Here is a 27,000-nt window from a genome sequence, read left to right as displayed (position 1 = left end):
TCACATATTCGAAATCACTGCACTGCCTAACAGAATTTAAAATATCGGTAGCCATCTTGCTTACAGTTACAGGTGTACACAGTAACTATGAAACTGAATGAACAATTACCTGCAAAAAATCCCAAAAGTAGTAAGTAGACATGCAGATTTGGAAAAAGGATAATTAAATGAACTGGAAGATAGCAAAAAAAAATATTGCTGTCTTTATACTGATTCACCCCAACTTTGTCACTTCAAATAATGTATTTTTAGCGGTTTGTAAACGCTACAGAAAAACACAGAAAGCATCTTCTGCACATTATCCACCCCTTTCAGACACATACCTTGAGAAATTACTGAAATCTGAGATGTCATTGTATTTATTTTTCTTCCTCCCATCTGTTCTGCTGAAACAGTGTGTCAGCACTGTCAGTGACAGGAAAAAAATAACTTGGTGTCGTCTCAACTCTGCCCCCTAGTGTGTCTTTTCAATGAAAATGTCCACAGTATCAAAAATGCAGATGTACTTTCTTTAGCATGTTCCAATAAAATGAATTTACTCAGCTTAACAGTGTGTAGCTCAAAGTTATAAATGAGACAACTTTATTGGCGTAAGGATATTTAATAAATAACTTTTTTTTTTCTTCAACTACACTTTTTTACCTGGATTATAAATGCAATAAGGACCTTCACAGTGTCCATATATGTGAAATATATGGACTTCTTGGGGGTTGGAGGCACTCAACTTCATCTCATGGTGCACAACGCCCCGAGGCGTCCGTACATTCGACGTATACGGACCCCCTGTTGGGCCTTATTGTGTGTGTGTGTGTATATATATATATGTGTACACATACACACACACAGAGGTCACGCTAGCTTTTCTGTTCATGCGTTCCTGAAATGCACATGCCCAAAATTTTGCCCAAAGATTCTTGAAAATGTGTACATCTGCGTGTATATGCATTTTTTTTTGCCTAGCAGCTTTTTCACACACACTACAGTACATCTTGCCATTTTGATAAACATGCCACGGGTACTTCATCTCCCATTCAGAATTAAGAACGTATTTTTCGTTTGTGTTTTTTTGCATTACTACTGCTTGCAACTGCATTGGTCACTGCACCGAACTCCCTGCCTTGCTATTTACAGTATTTATGCCAGACAAGCATGTGCAGCGGAAATTAAACTCGCTAAGAGAGATTATGAAGTTAACCAGAATTTATCATGTTGGCATTGTTATTCGAAGGGGAAGGGAGACCCCTTGTGGTTGTAACAGTCAATTAGCTAATTTGTGGCAGGAAGTGCACGACTTCCTTTATGGCTTTAGTTGGAAATCTGCTATTACCTGATGGAGAGAGAGAAAGAGAAATACTGCTGTATGAAGTGCCTGTTCCAACGACAGTCTGTTCTTCATCAGAAGTAATAGCCAGCCAGAGTGTAGAACAGCTAGCAAGATGAGACCGGTTACACATGCGCTTCTTTTCCTGCTCGTGTTAACCAGCATCTGATTTGCTGGTCCCATCCTACCAGCGAATCAGTTTTGAAAATGCTTTGTAAGTACGCCCCTCTATGTAAAAAAAAACAAACAGTGCCGCCTTGAATCCAGAGCAGGATAACAGGCTTGTTTTCCTGGCAAACAGCCTGTAAATAAATTGTGCACTTGAAAAAAAACTGACTATATAGTTTACGCTTCTTTGGGGTTTCAAAATGAACTGTTATGTAATGAATATTTAACAATATTCAATAACGTTAAAATATATATATATATATATATATATATATATATATATATATAATAAATGATCAGTGATGTTAAATACAATTTTGGAGTAACGATCAGCTTGATCTGTAGTGGGTCTACATGTTGTGGTAAGTAAATCAATGTATTGTTGTTGTTGTTGTTGTTATGTTTTAGGCAGGGATTTCCGCATTGTGTGTTTTACAGATAGCGAAGGCTAGGTGTTACAGTATTAACAAGATGCAATGCGTGATGCTGCAGCTGTCACTGAATAAAAATAAGTTTTTCATAAACCCGTGTCTAGTTTATATAGATTACATTCCAAAGTACTATAATCTGTTTGGAATAAATATTTTAGTAACACCTGTAGTACTTTAAACTTGCTTTAGGCTTATTGCGAATATTTTTACTCCTGATGCTACCAAGGCCTTATTACCCCTCGCATACAATTGTTGTGCACAAGCTTTTACTTAACAGCAATGATATTAAAATAATAATGTTGCGGGGAGAGTAATGGAGTGAAAAATGTATGCGGGCAGTACAATCATTGATAGTTACTCAACGATTATATTTTGTGTGCCCAATTAATCAGTTGCTATTTTGAGGCTTAACTGACAGCCCTAGTAGCAATGAGGTGCACTTGTGGAAATCAGTATACAATATGTCATATGACGGCGGTTCTGGAAAGATTTAATAAACCAATCGGTGTGCCTCAGACACTCTCGTGATGACAAGTCGCTTTTGAAAAGACTGAACAAACCATTTTAATTTCAGTTTGATGATAATGAGTTATCAGGTTACAAAACAGTACTGTATCGGTTGTGAACGAATCACTATAGGTGTCAAAAAGGTGTTCTTTTATGCGATGTTCCTGTTCCTTTAGCCAGAGTATTTACAATGGGAAAAATCAGTTTCACCCAAAGTGTGTTTCCTTAGGTAAAGTGTTCTCTTATGAGGTGTTCCGCAGAGACTACTGTACAGTCAGAAGATGCTGACTGCTTAGCATAAAAACTTGAGATTGACAACTGCTTCGCCATATTGTCACAGACACTGGTCTGGCGCCAGAAATGCCTAAAAGTAAATAGCATTCTTAATATTGCAGTGTAAGCCAAAGGCTTATTGATGCTACCTACAGGACTGGAGTGTACTTTAATCAAGGCTCTTACATTCCAGAACAGTTTTATTAAACAAATATTTTACGGTCATTTTGCTGCAGTGTAATAGATTACCACGAATATGCATGTCTGCGTCCCTTTCCCATTCTGTGCATCCCGTGAATGCAAGACAAAATGTGTTTCTGTCCAATGGATATATTTTGTGTCTAGGATGCAAAATTTTGCGTTAACGTGACCTCTGAGATTATATATATATATATATATATATATATATATATATGTACACTCAGTGCACAAAACATTAGGAACACCTTCCTAATATTGAGTTGCACGTCCCCTTTTGCCGTCAGAACAGCCTCAATTCCTCGGGGCATGTACTCTACAAGGTGTCGAAAGTGTTGGCTGGTAGTGGATCTCTACTCCGAATAGCTCGTTCCATCTCATCCCACAGATGCTGAATTGGATTGAGATCTGGTGACTGGGCAGGCCACTGCATTAAGCTGAATTCACTCTCATGTTTGTGGAACCATTCCTGGACAATCCTAGGCCTTGTGGCATGGGGCATTATCCTGCTGAAAAAATCCATTAGCAGATGGATACACTGCTGCCATGAAGGGATGCACCTGATTGGCAATGATGTTCAGATATCCTGTGGCTTTCAAACGTTGCTCCATTTTTATCAAGGGGCCCAATGTGTGCCATGAAAACACACCCCACACCATCACACCACCACCACCAGCCTGCAATTTTGACACGCGGCATGATGGATGCATGTACTGATGTGGTTTTCTCCATACCATAGTCCTCCCATCAGCGTGAAACAGCAGGAACCGGGATTCATCAGACCAGGCAATGTTTTTCCAATCCTCCAGTGTCCAGTGTTTTTGTTCCTTAGCCCACTGCAACCGCAGTTCTTGTGTTTTACTGAAAGAAGTGGAACTCTGTTAGGTCATTGGCTGCCATACCCCATTCGTGTCAAGGTACGACGAGTTGTGCATTGTTTTATGGTTCTTTTGGCACCAATGTTGTACTGGACTGTCAGTTGACTAACTGTAGCCCGTCTGTTGCTCTGCACAATTCGTGTCAGCCTCCTTTGGCCTCTTTCATGAGCTGTTTTCGACCACTGGTTCGTTGGCTGGATGTCCTTTGGGTGGTGGACCATCCTTGATACACACGGGAAAGTGTTGAGCGTGAAAAACCCAGAAGCGTTGCAGTTCTTGACACACTCAAACCAGCGTGCCTGGCACCTACTACCATACCCCGTTCAAAGGCACTTAAATATTTTGTCTTGCCCATTTACCCTCTGAATGGCACACATACACAATCCATGTCTCAATTGTGTCAAGGCTTAAAAATCCTTCTTTAACCTGTCTCCCCTTCATCTACACTGATTGAAGTGGATTTAACAGGTTACATCAATAAGGGATCATAGCTTTCACCTGGATTCACCTCGTCAGTCTATTTAATGGAAAGAGCAGGTGTTCCTAATGTTTTGTACACTCAGTGTAAATATATATATATATATATATATATATATATATATATATATATATGTATAATTACTACTGTCATTTAAATAGGAATAGAGAAAAAAAATGGAATGCAGGAAAAGACCACAGGCTGCATTCTCAAACATGGCAATTTGGAAGAGAATTGGTTCTCCTATCTTTAGCAAATCATATTTTTAAAACCTTCTTTTTGCCCCTTCAACAGAACTTATTAAGTCGATATAATCACTAAAATTTGTGGATTATAAAGAAATTCCTAAATACGTTTACAAAATATAGTGAACAAGATACAGCTGTACCGTTGGTCTATTCATTTTCGAACACCATTTGTTTGCGCATCTGAGTTAATTAATAACAATAATTAATAACAACTGTCTTTATTTGCGTGTGACATCAGTAGCATGGCTTGGCTGTACAGTGGAAAAACAACCCAGGCTCTCCTTAACCGCACTGTGAGGGCTCGGTTTACACTATTTTTGCCTGTTTTGTTTTTGCCATATAACATGAGGATAATACATGCTCACTGTCTGCTTTTTTTTATTAAAAGTGTTTCAAATGTAACCAGTGGTCCCATAATATGCATTTGCTCTTTGCTAGATTAAAAACTGATGCATCCCAAGCCCTTTTAATTTGCACAAGAAAGGCAGTTGTGATGTTTTGCCAGTTCACTGCATGAATATGGAGGATGCCTGTTCGTGTTTATGCAGTAGCCAGCTTTTGGATTGTGTGCCTGTGACAGTCTGGCTCGCAGTGGTGAAGTGTGATGACGTCACGGACCAGAAAGTACAGAAACCAAACAACAGTGGATGGGCGGGTGAAGCTGAATGCAATTGCATTCAGCGTATTTAATAAACAAACAAATGATTTTAACAAAACACAAAACAAAAGGGCACGAGGGCCAAACGAATAAACAAACAAACAAGTAAGTGTCCCGGTTAGCAGTCCCGGCGCAGGAACAGGGGCAGCAACAGACCAAAGGTGGCGGCCACGGTGGGATGTCCTCCTCCCACCCAAACAGCCGTAGCGTTCCAATGGCCCGCGCACCGGCCGGCTCCTCTGGCCAAAACATTTTTGGGGGTGGTCTCCAGACCTGCCCCCCCTTCTTCATGGCCGGCAGCTCCCCTCAGTGGGGCTCCGGCCACCCTTTCTCCTGCAGCGAAATTGCTGCGGGGGGAGCTGGTCTCCTGACCTCCCCCCCCTTCTTCATGGCCGGCAGCTCCTCTCAGTGGGGCTCCGGCCACCCTTTCTCCTGTAGCGAAATTGCTGCGGGGGGAGCTGGTCTCCTGACCTCCCCCCCTTCTTCATGGCCGGCAGTTCCCCTCCGTGGGGCTCCGGCCACCCAATTTCCGGCAGCGAAACTGCTGCGGGGGGAGCTGGTCTCTTGACCTCCCCCCCCTTCTTTGTGGCCGCCAGCTCTCCTCTGTGGGGCTCCGGCCACCGTGTTTCCTGCCACGAAAGTGCGGCTGGGGGAGCTGGTCTCCTGACCTCCCCCTCCTTTTCCGTGGCCGGCAGCTCCTCTTCATGGGGCTCCAGCCACAGTATTTCCTGCCGCATGGCAGGACTGGTAGCGACCCCAGGCAAAACAGGACCCTCGGGAGGCGAAGGTAGCAGCTGCAGACCTTCGGCAGGCAATGGCAGCAGCAGCGGACCCTCGGGGGGCGATGGCAGCCGCAGCGGGCCCTCGGGGGGCGACGGCAGCAGCAGTGGACCCTCGGGAGGCGACGGCAGCAGCAGCGGACCCTCGGGAGGCAACGGCGGCAGCAGCAGCGGACCCTCGGGAGGCGACGGCGGCAGCAGCAGCGGACCCTCGGGAGGTGACGGCAGCAGCAGCAGCAGCGGACCCTCGGGAGGCGACGGCAGCAGCGGACCCTCGGGAGGTGAACTCGGGAGGGGAGCCCCTGGCCATGGAGGCGGCAGCGGGAGCTCCACTTCTCCCTCATTCCCTGAGCTGGTGGCTCTCCAGGCGATGCGGAGCAACAGGCAGCCCCAGGCGATGCGGAATAACAGGCAGCCCCAGGCGATGCGGAGCAACAGGCAGCCCCAGGCGATGCAGAGCAACAGGCAGCCCCAGGCGATGCGGAGCAACAGGCATCCTTGGGCGAAGCAAGGCAGGCATCCTTGGGTGAAGCGAGGCAGGCATCCCTGGGCGGAGCGAGGCAGGCATCCCTGGGTGGAGCGAGGCAGGCATCCCTGGGCGGAGCGAGGCAGGCATCCCTGGGCGGTGCGAGGCAGGGCAGGAGCAGTCCTTCCCATGACGGTGGATGTGGAACCAGCAGGTATTCACCCTCTGCTGGTGGAGCTGGGAGCGGCAAGCAGTCCTCCCACGGCGGTTGAGGCGGAACCAGCAGGCATTCACCCTCTGCTGGTGGAGTTGGGAGGGGCAAGCAGTCCTCCCACGGCGGTTGAGGCAGAATCAGCAGGCATTCACCCTCTGCTGGTGGAGGTGGCGGAGGCAGAGGCAGCTCTTGCTGCTCTGCTCCTGGCGATGGTGGAGACAGAAGCAGCTCCTGCTGCTCTGCTCCTGGTGGTGGTGGAGACAGAGGCAGCTCCTGCTGCTCTGCTCCTAGTGCTGGAGACGGCAGCGATGGCTCCTCTCCCTCTGGCGTTGGAGACGGCAGCGATGGCTCCTCTCCCGCTGGCGCTGGAGACGGCAGCGATGGCTCCTCTCCCTCTGGTGCTAGAGAAGGCAGCGATGGCGCCTCTCCCTCTGGCGCTGGAGAAGGCAGCGATGGCTCCTCTCCCTCTGGCACTGGAGACGGCAGCGATGACTCCTCTCCCTCTGGCGCTGGAGAAGGCAGCGATGGCTCCTCTCCCTCTGACGCTGGAGACGGCAGCGATGGCTCCTCTCCCTCTGGCACTGGAAACAGCAGCGGGGCCCCTCCCATATCTGCAGCCAGGTAGTTGAGCACCATGGCAGCGATGTCTGGGAGGGATGCTGGGTGGTGTGTCTGTTCCCAGGCCTCCCAGCGCTCCCCATCTCTCGCCCACAGGAGGTTGATCACAGCAGGGAGGGCGACCATTATATCCCTCTCAGGCTCTGCCAGCCAGTCCCAGATCCCCTCAGAGGAGACAGGATTCTTCCGCCTTGGAGGATGCGGGTCCTCTCTCACCCTTGCTGGATGCTCAGGCTCCTTCCTCTCCTGCCATGGAGGGGGATGGTCCGGTGCCACGTGGCCACCCTTCAGGCAGGTGAGGCAGACGTCCAGCGTAGTAAGGACCCGCTGCGCCTCCTGCTGCTGTTGTTGTTGCTGCTGCTGCTGCTTTCTCCTCCAGCTACTTTTCCCCATTATTTTTTTTTTTTTCAAAAAAAACCACACAAAAAATACTTTGAAAAAAAACAAAAAAAAACCGCCCTATCCTTCCTGGTCCGACTGTTGGAGGCGTTTGTTTTGTCCCACGTAGGACACCATATGTGACAGTCTGGCTCACAGTGGTGAAGTGTGATGACGTCACGGACCAGAAAGTACAGAAACCAAACAACAGTGGATGGGCGGGTGAAGCTGAATGCAATTGCATTCAGCGTATTTAATAAACAAACAAATGATTTTAACAAAACACAAAACAAAAGGGCACGAGGGCCAAACGAATAAACAAACAAACAAGTAAGTGTCGTGCTGGATAATCCAGCACGCTTTAGCAATTGTTTTTAAATGTTGTTCTTTCTCTCCGCTGCCCGTACTCTCCTCTCTACACTCAACCCCGAGTGCAGAGAGCTGCAGGTTTATATACTCTGGCCGAGGGATTAACTAGTTGTTAATTATCTTACTACTCCTCGGCCAGAGTCTGCACGCGTTTGGTAAGGATGCATGACTGTCAGCTAGTTAAATTGTCAGTAGCTGATCAGCCATGCATCCTCACAGGGTTTTTCAATATAATAATAAAAGACGCTGCGCTTTTATCCGCGCCGCAAACAAAAATACAAATAATAATACATAGGGGTGGGACACTCCGCCACAGTGCCCCTGTGGCAATGTGCCAGCACGCTACTTGTTTAAACGTTCGTCCGCTTGTTTTGTGTGTTAGTTCGTTTTGTTTATCTGTTTATTTTGGCTCCAGTGCCGTGTCCTGTTTTGTGTTTAAAACCCTTTTATTTCGTTTAATAAACGCTGAGTGCCACCATATTTTACATCAATATTACCATATACGTCTGGCCACCACACAGCTGTTACTAATAAGAACATAAGAACAAATGAGAGGTGGCCATTCAGCCCATCTTGCTCGTTTGGTTGTTAGTAGCTTATTGATCCCAGAATCTCATCAAGCAGCTTCTTGAAGGATCCCAGGGTGAGCTTCAGCAACATTACTGGGGAGTGCCTCCTATCTTCTGTTCTGAATGCCCCTTTATCTGTTCTCCATTTGTGACCACTGGTCCTTGATTATTTTTTCTGGTCAAAAGATCCCTTGGTTCGACATTGCAAATACCTTTTAGAATTTTGAATGCTTGAATCAGATCACTGCATAGTCTTCTTTGTTCAAGACTGAATAGATTCAATTATTTTAGCCTGTCTGCATACGACATACGTTCTAAACCCGGGATAATTCTGGTTGCTCTTCTTTGCACTCTTTCTAGATCAGCAATATCCTTTTTGTAACGAGGTGACCAGAACTGAACACAATATTCTAGATGAGGTCTTACTAATGCATTGTAAAGTTTTAACATTACTTCCCTCGATTTAAATTCAACACTTTTCACAATATATCCGAGCATCTTGTTGGTCTTTTTTGTAGCTTTCCCACGTTGTCTAGATGAAGACATTTCTGAGTCAACATAAACTCCTAGGTCTTTTTCATAGATTCCTTCTTCAATTTCAGTGTCTCTGTGACAGGGATGACGAGTGGTGACGTCAGACCTGAAGAAGGCACAACAAAAACAAAAGGTACGGTGCAGTGGCGCGGGCGCCGTTTTATTTAAAGAGAACCAAAAATAAATAAAATATTTAAACAAAAAGCACTTGCTCACAGAGCGAAAATAAAACAAGTAAACAAAAACAAATCTCGAACACAAAATAAATAACAAAACCCAGGTCAGGCTGAGCAGATGCCTTCACTGTTCCTGGAGTTTTAAGTTTCGTTTTGTTTCGTTTTCTCTCTGCTCTCGTTCCTCCTCTGAACTCCCACCCCGAGCTGGAGAGCTGCAGGCTTTTTATATTCAGGTGACCATCTCCCGATTAGCAACAAAATTAATCACTTAATTAATCCGGGAGATGGCCACCTTCTGCACAAGTTTAATTATTACTTCTGTGGATGGGACTACCCATCCACGCTACAAAACAAATCGGCTATGCCGTCAAAATACAAACAATAAAAAAACATACGGCTCTCGTCGTCATATAAATACAACTAAATCATCAAAATAAACAAACACAAAATAACACAGGGGTGGAGGGGGAACCCTCGTTCTGAAAATAAAACAAACAAACACATATCAATAAACAGGGCTTTCTTCCGCCCTGCTACAGTCTCCCATATGATATTTATAATGCACATTTTTATTGCCTGCGTGCAGTACCTTACACTTTTCTCTATTAAATGTCATTTGCCATGTGTCTGCCCAGTTCTGAATGCTGTCTAGATCATTTTGAATGACCTTTACTGCTGCAACAGTGTTTGCCACTCCTCCTATTTTTGTGTCGTCTGCAAATTTAATAGGTTTGCTCACTATACCAGAATCTAAATCATTAATGTAGATTAGGAATAGCAGAGGACCTAATACTGATCCCTGTGGTACACCATACTGGTTACCTCACTCCATTTTGAGGTTTCTCCTCTAATCAGTACTTTCTGTTTTCTACATGTTAACCACTCCCTAATCCATGTGCATGCATTTCCTTGAATCCCTACTGCGTTCAGTTTACATATAATAGAAGTCAGGCTTACTGGTCTGTAGTTACCTGGTTCGGTTTTGTCTCCTTTTTTGTGGATTGATATTACGTTTGCAATTTTCCAGTCTGTCGGCACAACCACTGTGTCAAGAGACTGTTGAATGATCTTGGTTAGCAGTTTGTAAATAACTTCTTTAATTTCTTTGACTACTATTGGGATGATCTCATCCAGCCCAGGGGATTTGTTTATTTTAAGAACTCCTAGTCCCTTTAACACTTCTGCCTCTGTTATGCTAAAGTTATTTAAAACTGGATAGGAACAGGTGAACATGTGGGGCATGTTGTCCGTGTCCTCCTTTGTAAAAGCCTGTGAAAAGTAATCATTTAATATATTTGCTATTTTTTTTTCTTAGTCTATGATTTTGCCATTTGTGTCTCTTAGACATTTAACCTCCTCTTTGAATGTTCTCTTGCTGTTATAATATTGGAAAAACATTTTGGAATTGGTTTTAGCCCCCTTAGCAATATTGATTTCTATCTCTCTCTTGGCCTTTCTAACTTCCTTTTTGACTTGTGTTTGCAGTTCCAGGTACTCTTTCTGTGTATTTTGTTTTTGGTCCCTTTTAAACGCTCTGAAAAGTTTCGCTGAATATTTTTTTTAATTGATCTATTAAACCATTTTGGCTATTTTATTTTAGATTTAGATTTGTCTACTTTTGGGATGTAATTGTTTTGCGCCTCTAGTACTACATTTTTTTTTAAAATAGCGATCCTTTTTCTGTGGGTGTTTTCTCTATTTTACTCCAATCTACTTCTGTTAGTCTCTGTTTCATACCTTCATAGTTTGCTTTTCTAAAATTGTAAACCTTAGCTTTAGTCATTACTTTTGGGGTTTTAAAAATCACTTCAAATGAGACCATGTTGTGGTCTAAGTTTGCCAATGGCTCTCTGACCTCTGTTTTAGTTATTCTGTCTTTGTTATTTGAAAAGACTAAATCAAGGCATGCCTCTCCTCTAGTCGGTGCCTTGACAAATTGCGTTAGGAAGCAGTCATTTGTCATTTCCACCATGGGGATGATTATTATTATTATTATTATTATTATTATTATTATTATTATTATTATTATTATTATTATTATTATTAAATGTATGTATGCATGTTTAGTGTATGGGGTGTTTGGTTGCACTTTTCTTTCTTGTTTCTGTGTTCCTGGGCAATTGCAATTGAAATGCAATTTTGATGTGCAAAGGGTTACGTCAAAAGAGACGAAGAGGCTCTATCAAAGCGCAAACGGCGGCGCTTATAATAAGATAACTATAAAAAGCAAATGTCAATCATAGGGGGACATATCCCCCTCACTTTTTCAACGACGGGGAAATGCCCCCTTCACATTGCAGCAGTACTAAAAGTTAGGCTACTGATGTCAATTGCAATTGCTCAGGGAAACAGAAACGAGAAAGAAAAGCACAATTTAACTCTTTGCGGTCCTATGTCGGACCTTGTCCGACATCGCAATTTTCCCTTTCCGGTCCAATGTCGGACCCTGTCCGACATCATCAAAAAGATGCAAAAAACAGGTCTCTAGTCGTTTTTTCACCAGAAAAAGCAGAGAAAACCATTCAATGGCCGAGTGAGACCGATAGGAGCCAAGAGAAGCCGAAAAAAAAGGGCGTATCTCATGAATACTGATAGACCCGGCATCACATAAATAACACAGATATAAACAAACAAGATAGCTACTTCCACATCCAGCGCTCAAAGTATATCACTTTTTTTAGATGTTATAGTAATAAAATTTACTACTTGTTTTTATCTGAGGCAGAAATGATAGGGAATTGTCCAACACAAGACTCCAAGTCCTATTCACTAATAGGGGAAAAGTTCCATTGACAGTTAACGACAATGCCATATGCCTCAGATTGCCAAGTTTAGCCTCTGACCTAACCCACATGTATTCTGTTTTATCAGGGTTAAATTTCAACCAATTGCCAGACATCCAGCTATTAATGTCAGACCGACAAGCGGACAGAGTATTAAAGTCCTGCTCATGCCCGAATTTCAAGGTATAGCTGAGTGTCATCGGCATACTGGTGGAAAGAAAGGCCATGTGCCCTGATCAGTTCCCCTAGCGGCTTAACATAGATATTAAACAATAGGGGAGATAATACTGACCCCTGTGGGACTCCACACGTGACTGGCCTGGCTGAAGAGGAATAGGGACCCATTGTTATTTTTTGGGAGCGATCAGTCAGAAATGACCTGATCCAATCGGGTGTGGTGCCACAGATGCCCATATCCTGCTCCTCCCTCTGCAATAAAAGACTGTGGTCTATAGTGTCAAAGGCTGCTGAGAGATCTAACAGGATTAAGATGGCGAAACACTCTTTATCTAACACGCTAAGTAACTCATCAACAACACACAAGGTAGCTGTCTCAGTACTATAGAAGGGTCGGAATCCAGACTGATTAGTGTCAAGGAGTCCACAGGAGGACAAATGTTCTTGCAGCTCCTGAGCAGCACGTTTTTCAATGAGTTTGCCTAAAAACTGAAAATTTGATATGGGTTGATAAACACATTATGGTCCAGATTAGCTTTCTTTAACAATGGGGAAATTGATGCAAGCTTCAAGTTCTGAGGGAAGGGGCCCTGAGAAAATGACTGATTAATATTTTTTTGCATTACAGGCCCAAGAATTGAACAGCTCTGCTTGACCAGTACTGAAGGACATGGGTCACTGTCACAGAAAGTAGGCTTCATCTTAGTAAGGTTTGCTATGAGCTCAGACAGAGTAACCTGTCTGAACTCGTGCAGAGAGTGAGACTGTGGAGCTCTCCCTGAAAACCAGAGGGGGCTTGAACAGAGGTGTTGGAAATGGACATTCTAAGATCTTGTATTTTATTGTCAATGAAAGAAAGGCATGTCAAGTTACCGCTGAGTTAGAGAGAACCTGCTTGGTGGATTGAGGGACTGTGACAGGCTAGCTGTAGGGGTGACGTCAGGTCAGAAAGAATCACCAAGCAGGCAGTACTGTGGTTGAAATTGAGACGCAATGGCTGCGCTCAGTACGTTTAATGATAAACAGAAAATAAAATGTTGAACAAAAACAGAATACAGCACTTGCGGCCAAAATAAATAGACAATCAAAACAAACAGACACTAACAAACAGGGACAAACACTAAACAAACACGTACCGTGATGGTCCTCCAGCACCACGTAGCAATTGCTTACTATTATTTTTTTTGTTTTTCTTTCCTCACTCTCTCCCGTTCCTTCGCCCTGAACACACAACCCCGAGTGAATGAAACGTGCATCTGTATATACAATTGTGCTGGGATTCAATTACCAATTAATTATTCACTTGAATCCCAGCACGTGAACTAAATCTGTGCAACCCCTTGCTCACATATCATTAAATACTTTAAATGCACGTGAAGTGAAGTGCAATTAAGTGCAGTTAATGTTGGGGTATAGATATTGCTGCATGGGATGTTAGTATCGGATCTGATACAGGAACGAAAGGAGAGGGAGTTAAGATAGATAGTACTGTGGTACTTGACTGCAATTCTTTCATATCCCTTGCAAAGTAAAATTATTGATCAGAAATAAATGTAGCAATCTTTCATTGCTTATGGTTACATACTGATTACAACACTGGGAGACGTGTGCAGACTGTGAAGTACATGCCATGCAACCAGGTTTTTATTATAAAGGGAAGCTGTTTTTTATAATAATTAAAAGTAGGTCTACAACCAGAACTCACTAAGGACATTAAACAAAATCCACACAGTGTGGCTACTACTGAAACAATGAAATACATTTTACAAAATTTAAATGAAGATTGGCAGGCTTTTTTTTTTGTTGGTACACCGGTGTACAGTGTAATATATCAAACGTAGTTCTACATAAATTCGATTGGGTGGTAAGGATGATGCCACCTGCTTTGTTCTCTTCTTTGATGCAGCCACATAATAAAGTTATGCTTTATTTAAACAAAGAAATATGTTTTTTAGTAACTGAAAATCATCTTTATATATTCCGTAGTTATTTACACCTTCATTTGAGATTTTAAAATAATTGTGTAGTTACTTGAGTAAAGTTAGTAGAGAAATGTACATGAAAGTAAAAATGCATTACGTACTGTATCCACTTCTAACATAGTATACAGTTACACAGAAAATCATCATATAACCTACAACTTACTCTCTTGAACAAAGATTGCATAAAGTTACTGAAACACACTTTCTCAATGGTAAGCACCATTATGTTCCTTTGAAAATACCCCCTCTGTCTTAAGTCTATCTTCACTTAATTTCCAACTGTTTCCCCTGTCTCTGGTTTCTGTGTTCCACCTAAAGTACCGGACAGAGTTTCTCTTTTAAAGGGAATGTCAGTTGTTCTTGATTTGCTAGCACCTTTTGCCTTACGCTTGTTCTCGATTGGCTAGTTCTAATCAATTTGCGGCAGCATCCGGCTTAAACTCACTTTAAAATCACAAGATGAAAGGGACTGTAATCCTGTGCAAGCATAAAGCACTTTTTATGTTTTACATCGTTTCTACCACACCAGGCCCAGGGTACTCTGTGGTATTCTATGATCCTCTCAATAAAGTTCCATTGCAGGTGGTGTTCACTGAACATTAACTATAATTGGTTGCTCTCCTCGGGTATGACGTAGACAAGGCTGTGAAGTTGACCCGCCCTGGCAACACCCTCAGAAAGAATGTTACTGTCCAGCATTTCTTAATAAATTAATGTTGGACAGATGACATGAGCCAGAGTAATCCCGAATTGACTGTTTTCTGTCTCAGCCAATGAATCCCGTGGAGACACAGTGTTTTCCAATAATTTATATTGTGACCGTAATGACTAATTAAAACATTGTCTGAAGGCCAAAACACCTTCATTCAGTGCTGTCAAATTAAGAAAATAAGCCATGTTGCCATATCGACAGCTCTACCCCCAAATGCTGCCTGTTTCCTTCTGCAAGCATCATTGTAAGCGACTTTGTGAACAAAACTCAATACTACTCCCACAACATAAACATTTAACAATGTTCCATCTTATTGCAATGTCAGTTTAGTGTACTATAAAATAAATACAAATTTGAGTCAGTGAAACACAACCCACAGTACATCTTTTCCAAAGATCCCCATGGAGTAAATAGACATAAAATCTGCATTTCCCAGGATCTAAAGGTTATGTACTGCAGGTCAGGAAGAGTCTTCCAGACCCCAGTGGACCTCAATCACAGAGTGAAAGGAAGGGCAGGTGTCTGCTGCATGAATTTATTTCTGCTAAGAAATAAGAAGAAATAAATTTGCAGGCATTTCAGAGGCTGCACCTGACCATGGACTATTGGAAGATTTTTCATCAGCTTTTAGTATTGCAGAAGAGTCGCTCAAAAACAAATGAAACACAAAATCAATACTCTCCTGGTCTTGGGTTGTCACACTGGTTACTGATTTCCCAGCGCTTCCTGTAACATTATCTCCAGCAGTCTCCCGTGGTTATATTAGGCACTTAGAAAACCTCTTGAGGACATTTCCTTTTTGACATGAGCACTTTATAATTTTGGGGTAGAATTGCTTTCCAGTTGAATAAATAATACATGAATGACAGGTGGTGCACACCTTGACTACCATTTTGATGTGCATTACCCTCCAATATACACTTGTAGAGACCACTATCTGGTTTGATCATCCCATAATTTAAAACTAAAACCTTCATTGCCTCAGCACCTTTGTCTATTACATTGCCTGTCAGCACTCAATTGCCTGTGGACACTGATGCAAATTCTAAACACTAATGGAGGGCTTAACTCTCTGATATAATAAATGTGTGGTGGTTCTATCTTAATTTGGGCTTTCTTCAGTTGGCATGGACCAAAGCCCTAACCTGGGATGTGCAAGAACAACATATCAAATAACACAGGTGGACTTTTCACACAAGCTGTTCATTTTACACACAATGTTTAAAAGTAATTTTATTCATAGTAAAACAGGTTTAAAAGGCACTGCATATCAACAGGACACTCAGTACTGCATCTCCAGCCCTGCCCCACTCCTTGTTCGCTGTATTTATCACATATCTCTTCATAGTCGTGCATACTGATAAATCATCTCCTGGTCACTCGTTTTATCACCAAACTCCTCAATAATGCTATCCAAGTCATTATTTTGTTACTATAACATCTCAAAAAGCTTGGTAAACGTCTGCAATATTCTTTGAGCGCTGGATGCGGAAGCAGCTATCCTGTTTGTTTATGTACGTGTTAAACCCCTAACTTTGCACTTTAATAACTTTGCTGTGGTTTGTCAGAATTGCCCACAGATTTACATGTTCCATTGACTTGCAATGTTGTGAAAGTGTGTAGAGTTTCATGATGCTGCCTTGTGCGGTTTCTGAGTTCTGGATACCCGTTTTTTTGTAAAAGTTCCCTTTTTTCCCTTATACTTAATTTTTTTTTTTTTTTCTGGCGTTTTTCGCTCTCATGTACAGGCTACACGGTACAGAATTTCTGCACCAAACCGAGTATGTTACACATGGTCTGTGCCTTTCGAAGGTTTGGTGAAAAAATATGAAACGGTTCATGAGTTATTAATAATAAAATAATAACAGGCTAGACTTTTTGAAATCCTCTCCGAAAGGAATCCCGCCCCTGAAGGAGTGTGCTTGTTACACGAACCGTTTGCTGATTGGGTGGGTAAAACCGTGTGTAAGTGACATCAGGCCAAAGGGATCTGTAGTTCTGGGGGAGCCTGTAAACAATGCAATCACACAGACATGTCAGAATTCATACCAAATGTGTCAGTCAGTAATACAAGGTGAATGAGCATTCCTTGTAACACACACTCACACACACACACACACACACACACATATATACAGTGCCTATAGAAAGTGTACACACCCTTGAACTTTTTTCACATTTTGTTGTGTCAGTTCCTCAGAGTTTCATGCATTTAAATGAGGATTTTTTTTCCACTTATCTACACACAATATTCCACACTGTTAAGGGGAAAAAAGTTATATATTAAAAATACAAAACTGAAAGATCAATATTGGATAAGTCTCCACCCCCCTGAGTTAATACTTGGTGGAAAAACCTTTGGCAGTAATTGCAGCTGTTAGTTTGTTGGGATTGGTCTCTACCAACTTTGCACACTTAGATTTGGCAATATTCGACCATTCTTCTTTACAAACCTGTTCAAGCTCTGGGGAGCGTTGATTGACAGCAATCCTCAAGTCATGCCACAAATTTTCGATTGGATTTAGGTCAGGGCTCTGACTGGGCCACTCAAGGACATTTACCTTTTTGTTCCTTAGCCACTCCAGTGTAGCTTTGGCTGTGCTTTGGGTCGTTGTCATGCTGAAAGGTGAACTTCCGTCCTAGTTTCAGCTTTCTTGCAGAGGGCAGCAGGTTTTCCTCAAGGACTTCTCTGTACTTTGCTCCATTCATTTTCCCTTCCATCCTGACAAGTGCCCCAGTCCCTGCCAATGAGAAACATCCCCATAACATGATGCTGCCACCACCATGCTTCACAGTAGGGATGGTGTTCTTTGGGTGATGCGCTGTATTGGGTTTGCGCCAAACATAACGCTTTGCATTTAGGCCAAAAAGTTCCATTTTAGTTTCGTCAGACCACAAAACCTTTTGCCACATGGCTACAGAATCTCCCGAGTGTTTTTTTTGCATACTTCAAACGGGATTCAAAGTGGACTTTCTTGAGTAATGACTTCCTTCTTGCCACCCTACCATACAGGCCAGATTTGTGGAGTGCTTGGGATATTGTTGTCACATGCACACTTTGACCAGTCTTGGCCATAAAAGCCTGTAGCTCTTGCAAAGTTGCCATTACTGGGAAGTTGGTTCCAGACCCTCACAATTCTGTGTAAAAAAGTGCCTCCTATTTTCTGTTCTGAATGTCCCTTTATCTAATCTCCATTTGTGATCCCTGGTCCTTGTTTCTTTTTTCAGGTCAAAAAAAGTCCCCTTGGTAAACATTGTTTATACCTTTTAGGATTTTAAATGCTTGAATCAGATCACCGCGTAGTCTTCTTTGTTCCAGACTGAATAGATTCAATTCTTTTAGCCTGCCTGCATACGACATGCCTTTTAAACCTGGGACAATTCTGGTCGCTCTTCTTTGCACTCTTTTTAGAGCAGCAATATCCTTTTTGTAACAAGGTGACCTGAACTGAACACAATATTCTAGATGTGGTCTTACTAATGCATTGTAAAGTTTTAACATTACTTCCCTTGATTTAAATTCAACACTTTTCACAATATATCCGAGCATCTTGTTGGTCTTTTTTTATAGCTTGCCCACATTGTCTAGATGAAGACATTTCTAAGTCAACATAAACTCCTAGGTCTTTTTCATAGATTCCTTCTTCAATTTCATTGTCTCCCATATGATATTTATAATGCACATTTTATTGCCTGCGTGCAGTACCTTACACTTTTCTCTATTAAATGTAATTTGCCATGTGTCTGCCCAGTTCTGAATGCTGTCTAGATCATTTTGAATGACCTTTACTGCTGCAACAGTGTTTGCCACTCCTCCTATTTTTGTGACGTCTGCAAATTTAATAGGTTTGCTCACTATACCAGAATCTAAATCATTAATGTAGATTAGGAATAGCAGAGGACCTAATACTGATCCCTGTGGTACACCATACTGGTTACCTCACTCCATTTTGAGGTTTCTCCTCTAATCAGTACTTTCTGTTTTCTACATGTTAACCACGCCCTAATCCATGTGCATGCATTTCCTTGAATCCCTACTGCATTCAGTTAACATATAATAGAAGTCAGGCTTACTGGTCTGTAGTTACCTGGTTCGGTTTTGTCTCCCTTTTTGTGGATTGATATTACGTTTGCAATTTTCCAGTCTGTCGGTACAACCACTGTGTCAAGAGACTGTTGAATGATCTTGGTTAGCAGTTTGTAAATATCTTCTTTAATTTCTTTGACTACTATTGGGATGATCTCATCCAGCCCAGGGGATTTGTTTATTTTAAGAACTCCTAGTCCCTTTAACACTTCTGCCTCTGTTATGCTAAAGTTATTTAAAACTGGATAGGAACAGGTGAATATGCTTTGCCGTTATCCATTGTCGATGTTGCATCCTCAAAAAAATCGAATAATGGTGAAAGACCTACAACACTGCTCGGACTTGCTGCTATCACACAGAATACTTTCACCACTACTTTCTCCTCCAGTGCAGGCTGAGCAAATGCTTTCGCTGCACTTTTCACGTTTGATGCTGGAAACACCACCCAGCACCTTCCGTCTCTCCCCCTAGGTCTTTTTGCTTTCACCTTTTAAAACTCCCTGAGTTCCTGCGGATAGGTCACCTGACTATTGACCACCGGGATCATGGGAGTTGAAGTTTCTTTAATATACACTACCACTACAGAGCATACTGCTCTAGCACCATAACACACGTCTTTCTAGTTTTGAGCTCAGGGGCAAGATATCAGAAACCCCACGTTTCTGATACTTTCCTCGTGTGCTCATCACGGACAGTCTGTTACAGCTGTTAAATGTATACTGTTGAAATTGTTTTTGTTCAGCAAAAAATATTTACGACATATCATTGAGTTATGCAGAGATTGTGTATGATTTTTGCAGCTGAGGTTTTATAAAAGTAATATTATGCGAATTGGGCATTGTGGCAAGCTGGTGGATGACGTCAGAGACCCGGAAGATACAGACACAAGAGGCAGTACTGGGGTATGAAAAGTGCGGCTTGCACAGCTATTTAATAAATTAAAAGTTTAAACAAAACAAAAACACTTTTCCAAAACAAAAAGCCCCGCTGTCTCCAGCATGAGAGGGAGAAGCGCCGCGGCCGGTAGAGTCTACAGGACAACAGCTAGGCCAACCTCAGCAGGCACTGCATTTGCTGCTGAGGGGAGCCCAGCGAAAGCCAGTTGCACGTCCGCATACGGAGTGCCCAGTGTTGCCTCGCGAGGGTCCGCCGCTGCCGTTGCCTCGCGAGGGTCCACCGCTGCCGCTGTCGCCTGGGGATGCCAGCTCGTCGTTACCAGCGGATGCCAGTTCACCATCACCTAGGGGTGCCATCTCCACCAGCAGCATTGTCACTGCCACAGTTGCCTCTGCCTCTGCCTCTGGTCCTGGAGGAGGTCGGGAGGTGGCCATTGGGGACAGGTGTGCTTTGCACAAGAGGAGGGATATGTGGCAGAGCAAGAGCTCTGCCTGTAAATAGTGTAGTGCTTCATGATGTTTTGGTGGTGGTTGGCAGGGATGGGGTTCATGCCTGTCCCTGCCAAAAACATGTGAGAATGTGGCTGCTTCTTAATTGAATGATTAAGTATTAATTGGGAGCAACCACATCACATAAAAGGAGAGTCCAGGGCTCCATTAGGGAAGAGGTGTTTGGTGAGTGTGCACTGTGTTTCTTACTGTGTTTCTGCACATTTTTGTTTTTGTAAAGTAGTGAAGGCGAATGCCTAGCCTACGTTTTTGTGTTTTGTTTAAACCTTTGTTTTGGCCCTTGTGCCCTTGTTTTGTATTCGGTGTTATTTTGTTTATTAAATTTGTGCTTTGGCACTCAAACTGCAGCTTTCTGACTGCTGAGTCTCTGTCTCGCAGCTGTTCTGTCACACACACCATATATTCATGACAAGTCTTGTTATTGTTACATTAGGAGAGGCTGTAAAATGTTCTTAACAGTTATAAGAGAATCTTTTTGTTGTGAGACATACTTTTAAATATATATAATAAACTGGGTTTTGTGGTGCATCTGGTCCTACATTTATCTGCGACTGTCAGTCTGGAATGTGTTTATGGGAGCTTGCACTACAGCTCTGTTTAGAAAAAGGAGAGATTAAATTGACCCTGCATCCTACAAGTAAACCAGACCAGTCCATTTAAACAGGGCTTGAACTGCTTTCTTTTTAAGCCAATGGATCATGCAATTGCTCTTGCCCTTGAAAAGGCCAGCTTCCCATCGGACCTCGGCTCACCCAGGGTTAATTGTGCTGCAACCCCTGTACCCCCAAGCAGAACTAAGTCCAAAAAGCAGCTGTCGCTTAGGGACCGAGCGACAAACAAAAGCCTTGGCACTCAAAGTGAGAATTCTCCTGAAGAAACCCTTGTGTCCCTTCTTTCCATTGCAAAACTGACCGCCTCTCTTTTTTTCTGATTACCATGTGCATTAATGCTATTCATTGGGTCCTAAGCACAAAGACAGTTTGAGATACACTGGGTTGCTAGGACACATTGGGCAGCTATGAGCTTCTGCACTAAAATGATGGAAGAAAACCTCTAAAAACAAGAAGTCATGCTTGATTTACTTTATACTTTATAGAAGTTTCCATTTAAGGGCAGTGACTACATCAGTTTCATTCTTGACAATGCCACTGAAGTTTAGCCTACAGTAGCTAATGGCCTATGAGGTATTTAATTGTTTTTTTAAATAGATCCTACTTGGGCTACTTCACTCACTCAACTTTCTTTCTTGATTGGTACAACAATGTTGGTAATGTTGGAGGTAATTTATCATGCGTGACTACTTAAAATAATAGAATCAAACAAAACAAAGTAATTTGCATTCCTTTAGGTGTTAAGTGCTTTAATTTACACCGTGTGTGGCGGGGGGAGGAGGGTAGCAATCCCTTTTTATGTTCTGTTCTAAACAATGTATTTATGTTATGTGGTCCTGAGCTACATTTAAAGGAAGTGTGTGATGAAAACACATATTTGCTAATGAACTCAGTTTGATGTTTTGTCAAGAACCCAAGAGTGTTTCTTGGTATCTCGACTAACAATTGAAATGTCAAAATCATGACATCTCACAATCTTGACATAACCAATATAAAATGTCCTGTGATCATTTATCTAGTGATTTGAATATAACAAATCATTTTCTCCATGCTGTCAATGTACCATTACCACTCTGTTACTGTATTGTAACAAAATATAATATTATGTCACAGTCTAGAACGAGGTGTTGGTAATGCGAATATTACAGTGTCCCAGTCTAGAACAAGGTGTTGGTAATGTCAATATTGCACTGTCCCAGTCTAGAACGAGGTTTTGGTAATGTCAATATTCCACTGTCCCAGTCTACAATTCTAAGCATTTCAGTGAAACTGATTTGCCTATAGCTAGGGTATCAGACTCGTTTCGTTTGGTGGGCCTGATCGGATACCCTGGCACTTGGCGCGGGCCAAGTGACAGTTATAAAAATACAAAGATGAACCCAAAACCTCAAAATGATTGTATTTTAACAAAAAAAATATCATACATAGCATATTTACATTCCCCTAAATAGCACTGTCACAAAGATGGCTGCTGGGTGACTAATTTAAATGCACTTTAAAAGAAACTCAAGTTCACTTAAATTTTTCTGGTGTGAAATGAACCAAAGCAAACTTAAAATAAATTAGTTTGTTTGCAAGTGAACCACGATTCGAATCACTTGCAATTAAATTAGGTGTGAAAGTGCCCTAACTGACACACACCTTAACTTGATAATCAAGATATCCTCAGCTCAGTCATTTGCTCCAGATGTTGATGTGCTGATTCAAGCAAAGGTCCCAGGTTCCAGGTATCAGGAAGTAGCAGTAGCAGTCACTCATATTCTTTGTCTTTATCTTTTGATGAGTGTTAAATAAAAATAAAAATGGATCAGTATCTATTTATATTTTGTGAAATTTTTGCAATTTTTTTGCAATTGTTTTTACCTGTATCCTATTGAATAAAAAAATGATATCCCATGGGCCGGATGACATCACTCCAGAGGGTTAGATCCGGCACGCAGGCTGTATTATTATTATTTTATTATTTGTTTATTTAGCAGACGCCTTTATCCAAGGTGACTTATAGAGACTAGGGTGGGTGAACTATGCATCAGCTGCAGAGTCACTTACAATTACATCTCACCCAAAAGACGGAGCACAAGGAGGTTAAGTGACTTACTCAAGGTCACACAATGAGTCAGTGGCTGAGGTGGGATTTGAACGAGGGACCTTCTGGTTACAAGCCCCTTTCTTTAACCACTGTACCACACAGCCTCCTTGTATGCTTGACACCCCTGGACTTTTTAAGTTTTTTGTTTGTTTGTTTTTTTGTTTAAGGAAGCTGCTTACATTAACAGCTCAGCTGGTGTTTGCATATTGATATTGGGTATGTCCTGTTTGTCTTGCTACAGACCTGGAATTATTAGCAGAATGGTGCTTCTGGGGACTTTGGGCTCTGGGATGTGAGTGTTTTTAGACTTGTTATGACTTTGCTAATTGAGTGGCAATCCTGAAGTCCAAAAGCTTCCTTTCTGTCATTGCCGATCACTGTCTGAGTGAATGAATCTATACAGAGTCCTGTGTAGGATCATTCCATATAAAAACAATTGTCGCACCATGGCTCAATTTCAGATGAAAACTGAATGGCAGCTATCTATCACCCACAAAGTAGTTCTGATTGAGCTGCAGAGTCCATTTTGAAGCTCTTTCCAATGATGTGTCACATCTGAGGGTGGTCTGGAGGTAGACATCTGTCACTCCACCCACAGGATGTCAAACCATATGAGGTAATTAATGATGCCACCAGGAATGAGGAGATTCACAAAAAGCTAAATATTGTTACAAGTCTTATTTTGGAATGACACTTTTTTACCTTTGGAAAAAGCACAAAGTTTAAGGTTACATTTCTAGTGATGAACACTGCAGGACACAGATCACTGATGCGGGACTTTTGACAAAGTCCTGCATAAAAGATTAATTCTCAAACTGAACGCAGTAGGGATTCAAGGAAATGCATGCACATGGATTAGGGCGTGGTTAACATGTAGAAAACAGAAAGTACTGATTAGAGGAGAAACCTCGAAATGGAGCGAGGTAACCAGTGGAGTACCACAGGGATGAGTATTAGGTCCTCTGCTATTCCTAATCTACATTAATGATTCAGATTCTGGTATAGTAAGCAAACTTGTTAAATTTGCAGACGACACAAAAATAGGAGGAGTGGCAAACACTGTTGGAGCAGCAAAGGTCATTCAAAATGATCTAGACAGTATTCAGAACTGGGCAGACACATGGCAAATTACATTTAATAGAGAAAAGTGTAAGGTACTGCACGCGTGCAGTACCTTACACTTTTCTCTATTAAATGTTACTTCTTGCACTAATTGTTAGCTTGGTAAAATAGTTTGGATTACTGCTGCTGTAGGACCAGCCACTCAGTTCCAAAGTTCCAGCTGCAGAAGGGGTGAGCTCTACCAACAGAAGCAAAATGTTAACATTTGCAACAGTAGAAAAGGCAAGTAACCACAAACCTTTACTGTTAACATTTCTGCTCTATTCCAGGTTCACCATATTATGACAACGTCCGCCCACTGGCGTATCCGGACTCGGATGCTGTTCTAATCTGTTTTGATGTCAGCCGTCCAGAGACCCTTGACAGTGTACTTAAAAAGGTCAGTGAATGCTCAGGCTTTGTTGATTCAACTTATTTAAACCATGGGTCTCACTTACAAAAGGGTGCTAAACTGTATGGTGCACGATAATTGCAATTAGTGTACATGTTAATGATTTCTGTATTTACTATTGCAATTTTATTCATTATCGTGTGCAATACTTGCCATATTATGGCACGCACTAAATTTAGTGCTTCACACTATGGTAATCAGCACGGATCCTAGTTTTCCACAATGAAAAACACAAAATTCTCAGATTAAAAAAAATTAAAAATATTTAGAAGTATTATTGGTACACTTTCAAATTCGAAGGAAGTTACAAGCTCACCAGAGTGCCATCAATCAATAATATAAACAACCGTACCATTTTACTTTAAACATTACAAATACGTCTGTGCACTAATAATAAACCCCCCAAAATAGTATTTATATTAGTTTATCTCATGTCTTTGCCACTGGATGGCTAACTCATTAGCCCAATTTCTATCGTTTTCGAGTAGTAAAAACGCACTGAAGTAAACTGCAGCTACGTTTCAGCATGAATGTGACGCGAGTGTGTCCCGTTCACCAGAAGCAGTTTTATTGAACAAGTATGTTTACTAAATCTAAAGCAAATTGTCTGTGTTGTGGATTATATATGATAAGTGTATTGATTTGGTTGTAAACAACCAAAAAAAGCCTTGCATGTTTTTTGCAAATGTAAAACTAAAAATTCTCCGACAGCATAGAAAATCTGTGTTTTTCCGCGTTATTCCGCAGCAAACGGATTCCTAGGATCCCTGGTAATCAGAATGAATATGTGATTTCTATTGTAATGCATGCTGATGTATTTACATGAGCATCCAGCTCAGAATAATGAGATGAGCTGTATTCACATGGTATTTACTAAAGGACCTTCATTTTAGTGCTCGCATTAAAGCGATCATTTATTAGTGTGTATGGGAACCAGGCTTTAATTTGGATACATTGGGTTTAGTGAATCAATTCAACAGATTTGTTTTTTTGATTCACTGATTCACTGACATGAAATACATCCTTACTGAATTACTTGGTTATGAAAATTAGTTTGAACAGAAAAATCTGGCAGCAAGGGCCATTTAAGTTAAGAATGATCACTTGGAGGGCCGCATTGTAAAAAAATATATATATAAAAAAAAATATATACATATATACAGTATGTATGTATACATCGTAATGTATGTGAAAATGTCTATATAAATTGTATGTATGTCAATGTACTCAAATATACTACTTTACACAAAACACATTACCCATCACTGCACGACTCCTAGTCAGTAAGTATGCAGGCATGGTTTCAATCAATTAATCAACATATTACTTAATGTATTTTATAGTACAGAAATAGGCAGATATAACTAGAAGCAGCTTTCCTAGAACACTTTCCTGTGGTTGTGTTGTTCATGGCATCCACAGAACTTTCATTTTTTATGCTTATTTTCAGAAAAACCTTTAGTTGAGATTCATCCATAGCTTCTTCCAGTAAACTCAAACTGTGCGTGAGGAAACGGATCCTGGGTGCTATTTGATTGGCTATTTATACTACCTCTGTGAGATGTGATTGGCTTATGGGAATGTCACTCATACAATGCAGACTGCACATGTTGAATATGTGTGTTATATTAAAGAGGTGGGTTGTTTTAAATAAGAATTCCAGAATGATACAGTACATCAATGCAATTTTAGAAACTAATGGACGGACTGCCAAAAATTGCCCCGCGGGCCGTATGTTTGAAACCCCTGCTTTAGAGTATTAACTATTTATTTTAAACTGTGTCATTCAGCTTTAACTGCAACCTATTTAATAACCTGCAATTTACAAAAAAAAAAGCTGTGCTAAAGCACACAGGGAATTATATTTAATCCCCCCCCCCCCCCCCCACAGAGGACAGGTTTACAGGATGTGAAAGTGGGCTTCTACCAGGTTGCTGGCTTCCCCAATGTGATGGATGCTATTGATTGTACTCACAAAACACTGTCACCCCGATCCATGGAGCCTGCTCAGGGTGACAATGCAGACAAGAGAATTGAGGCTGCGTCTCATCAATTAACATTTTCGAGTAAGCAGAACAAAAAGAAAAAAATGCCATTCCAGAACATGACTTTTATTGTATATGCATTAAAGGAGAAAGAAAAAAGGCTTTTATTTTATATTTTTACATTAGACAAGGAATACATGTTAAAATGAGAAGGTAAGCAGTGCAGTTTCACTTTACATGTAGTGTGCATGGTATGATATGTAAATTAGCCAAATGTAGTGCTCATTCGTAAATGAGGCCCCATATCTGTTCTCTTTTCATGTTTTATTCCGTAAGAATTTGAAAGTGGTATGGAATTTTTCCTTTTGAAAAATCTAGTTTTTAATTAAAAG

The 27,000-nt window shown here is 41.7% G+C and overlaps 1 protein-coding gene across 1 annotated transcript in view; it reads left to right on the top strand.

Annotated features, from left to right (window-relative positions):
* Positions 1–27,000, top strand: part of LOC117434591 (rho-related GTP-binding protein RhoN-like) — a 51,982-nt gene that overhangs the window by 1,557 nt on the left and 23,425 nt on the right. Inside the window, exon 3 of the mRNA XM_034057176.3 lies at positions 24,502–24,611. Coding sequence (XP_033913067.3) covers positions 24,502–24,611 — 110 coding nt within the window. The remainder of the gene's footprint in view (positions 1–24,501; positions 24,612–27,000) is intronic.

This window comes from Acipenser ruthenus, chromosome 28 (genome assembly GCF_902713425.1).
Source record: "Acipenser ruthenus chromosome 28, fAciRut3.2 maternal haplotype, whole genome shotgun sequence".
NCBI lineage: Eukaryota > Metazoa > Chordata > Actinopteri > Acipenseriformes > Acipenseridae > Acipenser > Acipenser ruthenus.
Note: the sequence above shows the minus strand (reverse complement) of the source record. Positions and strands in the feature narration are given on the sequence as shown.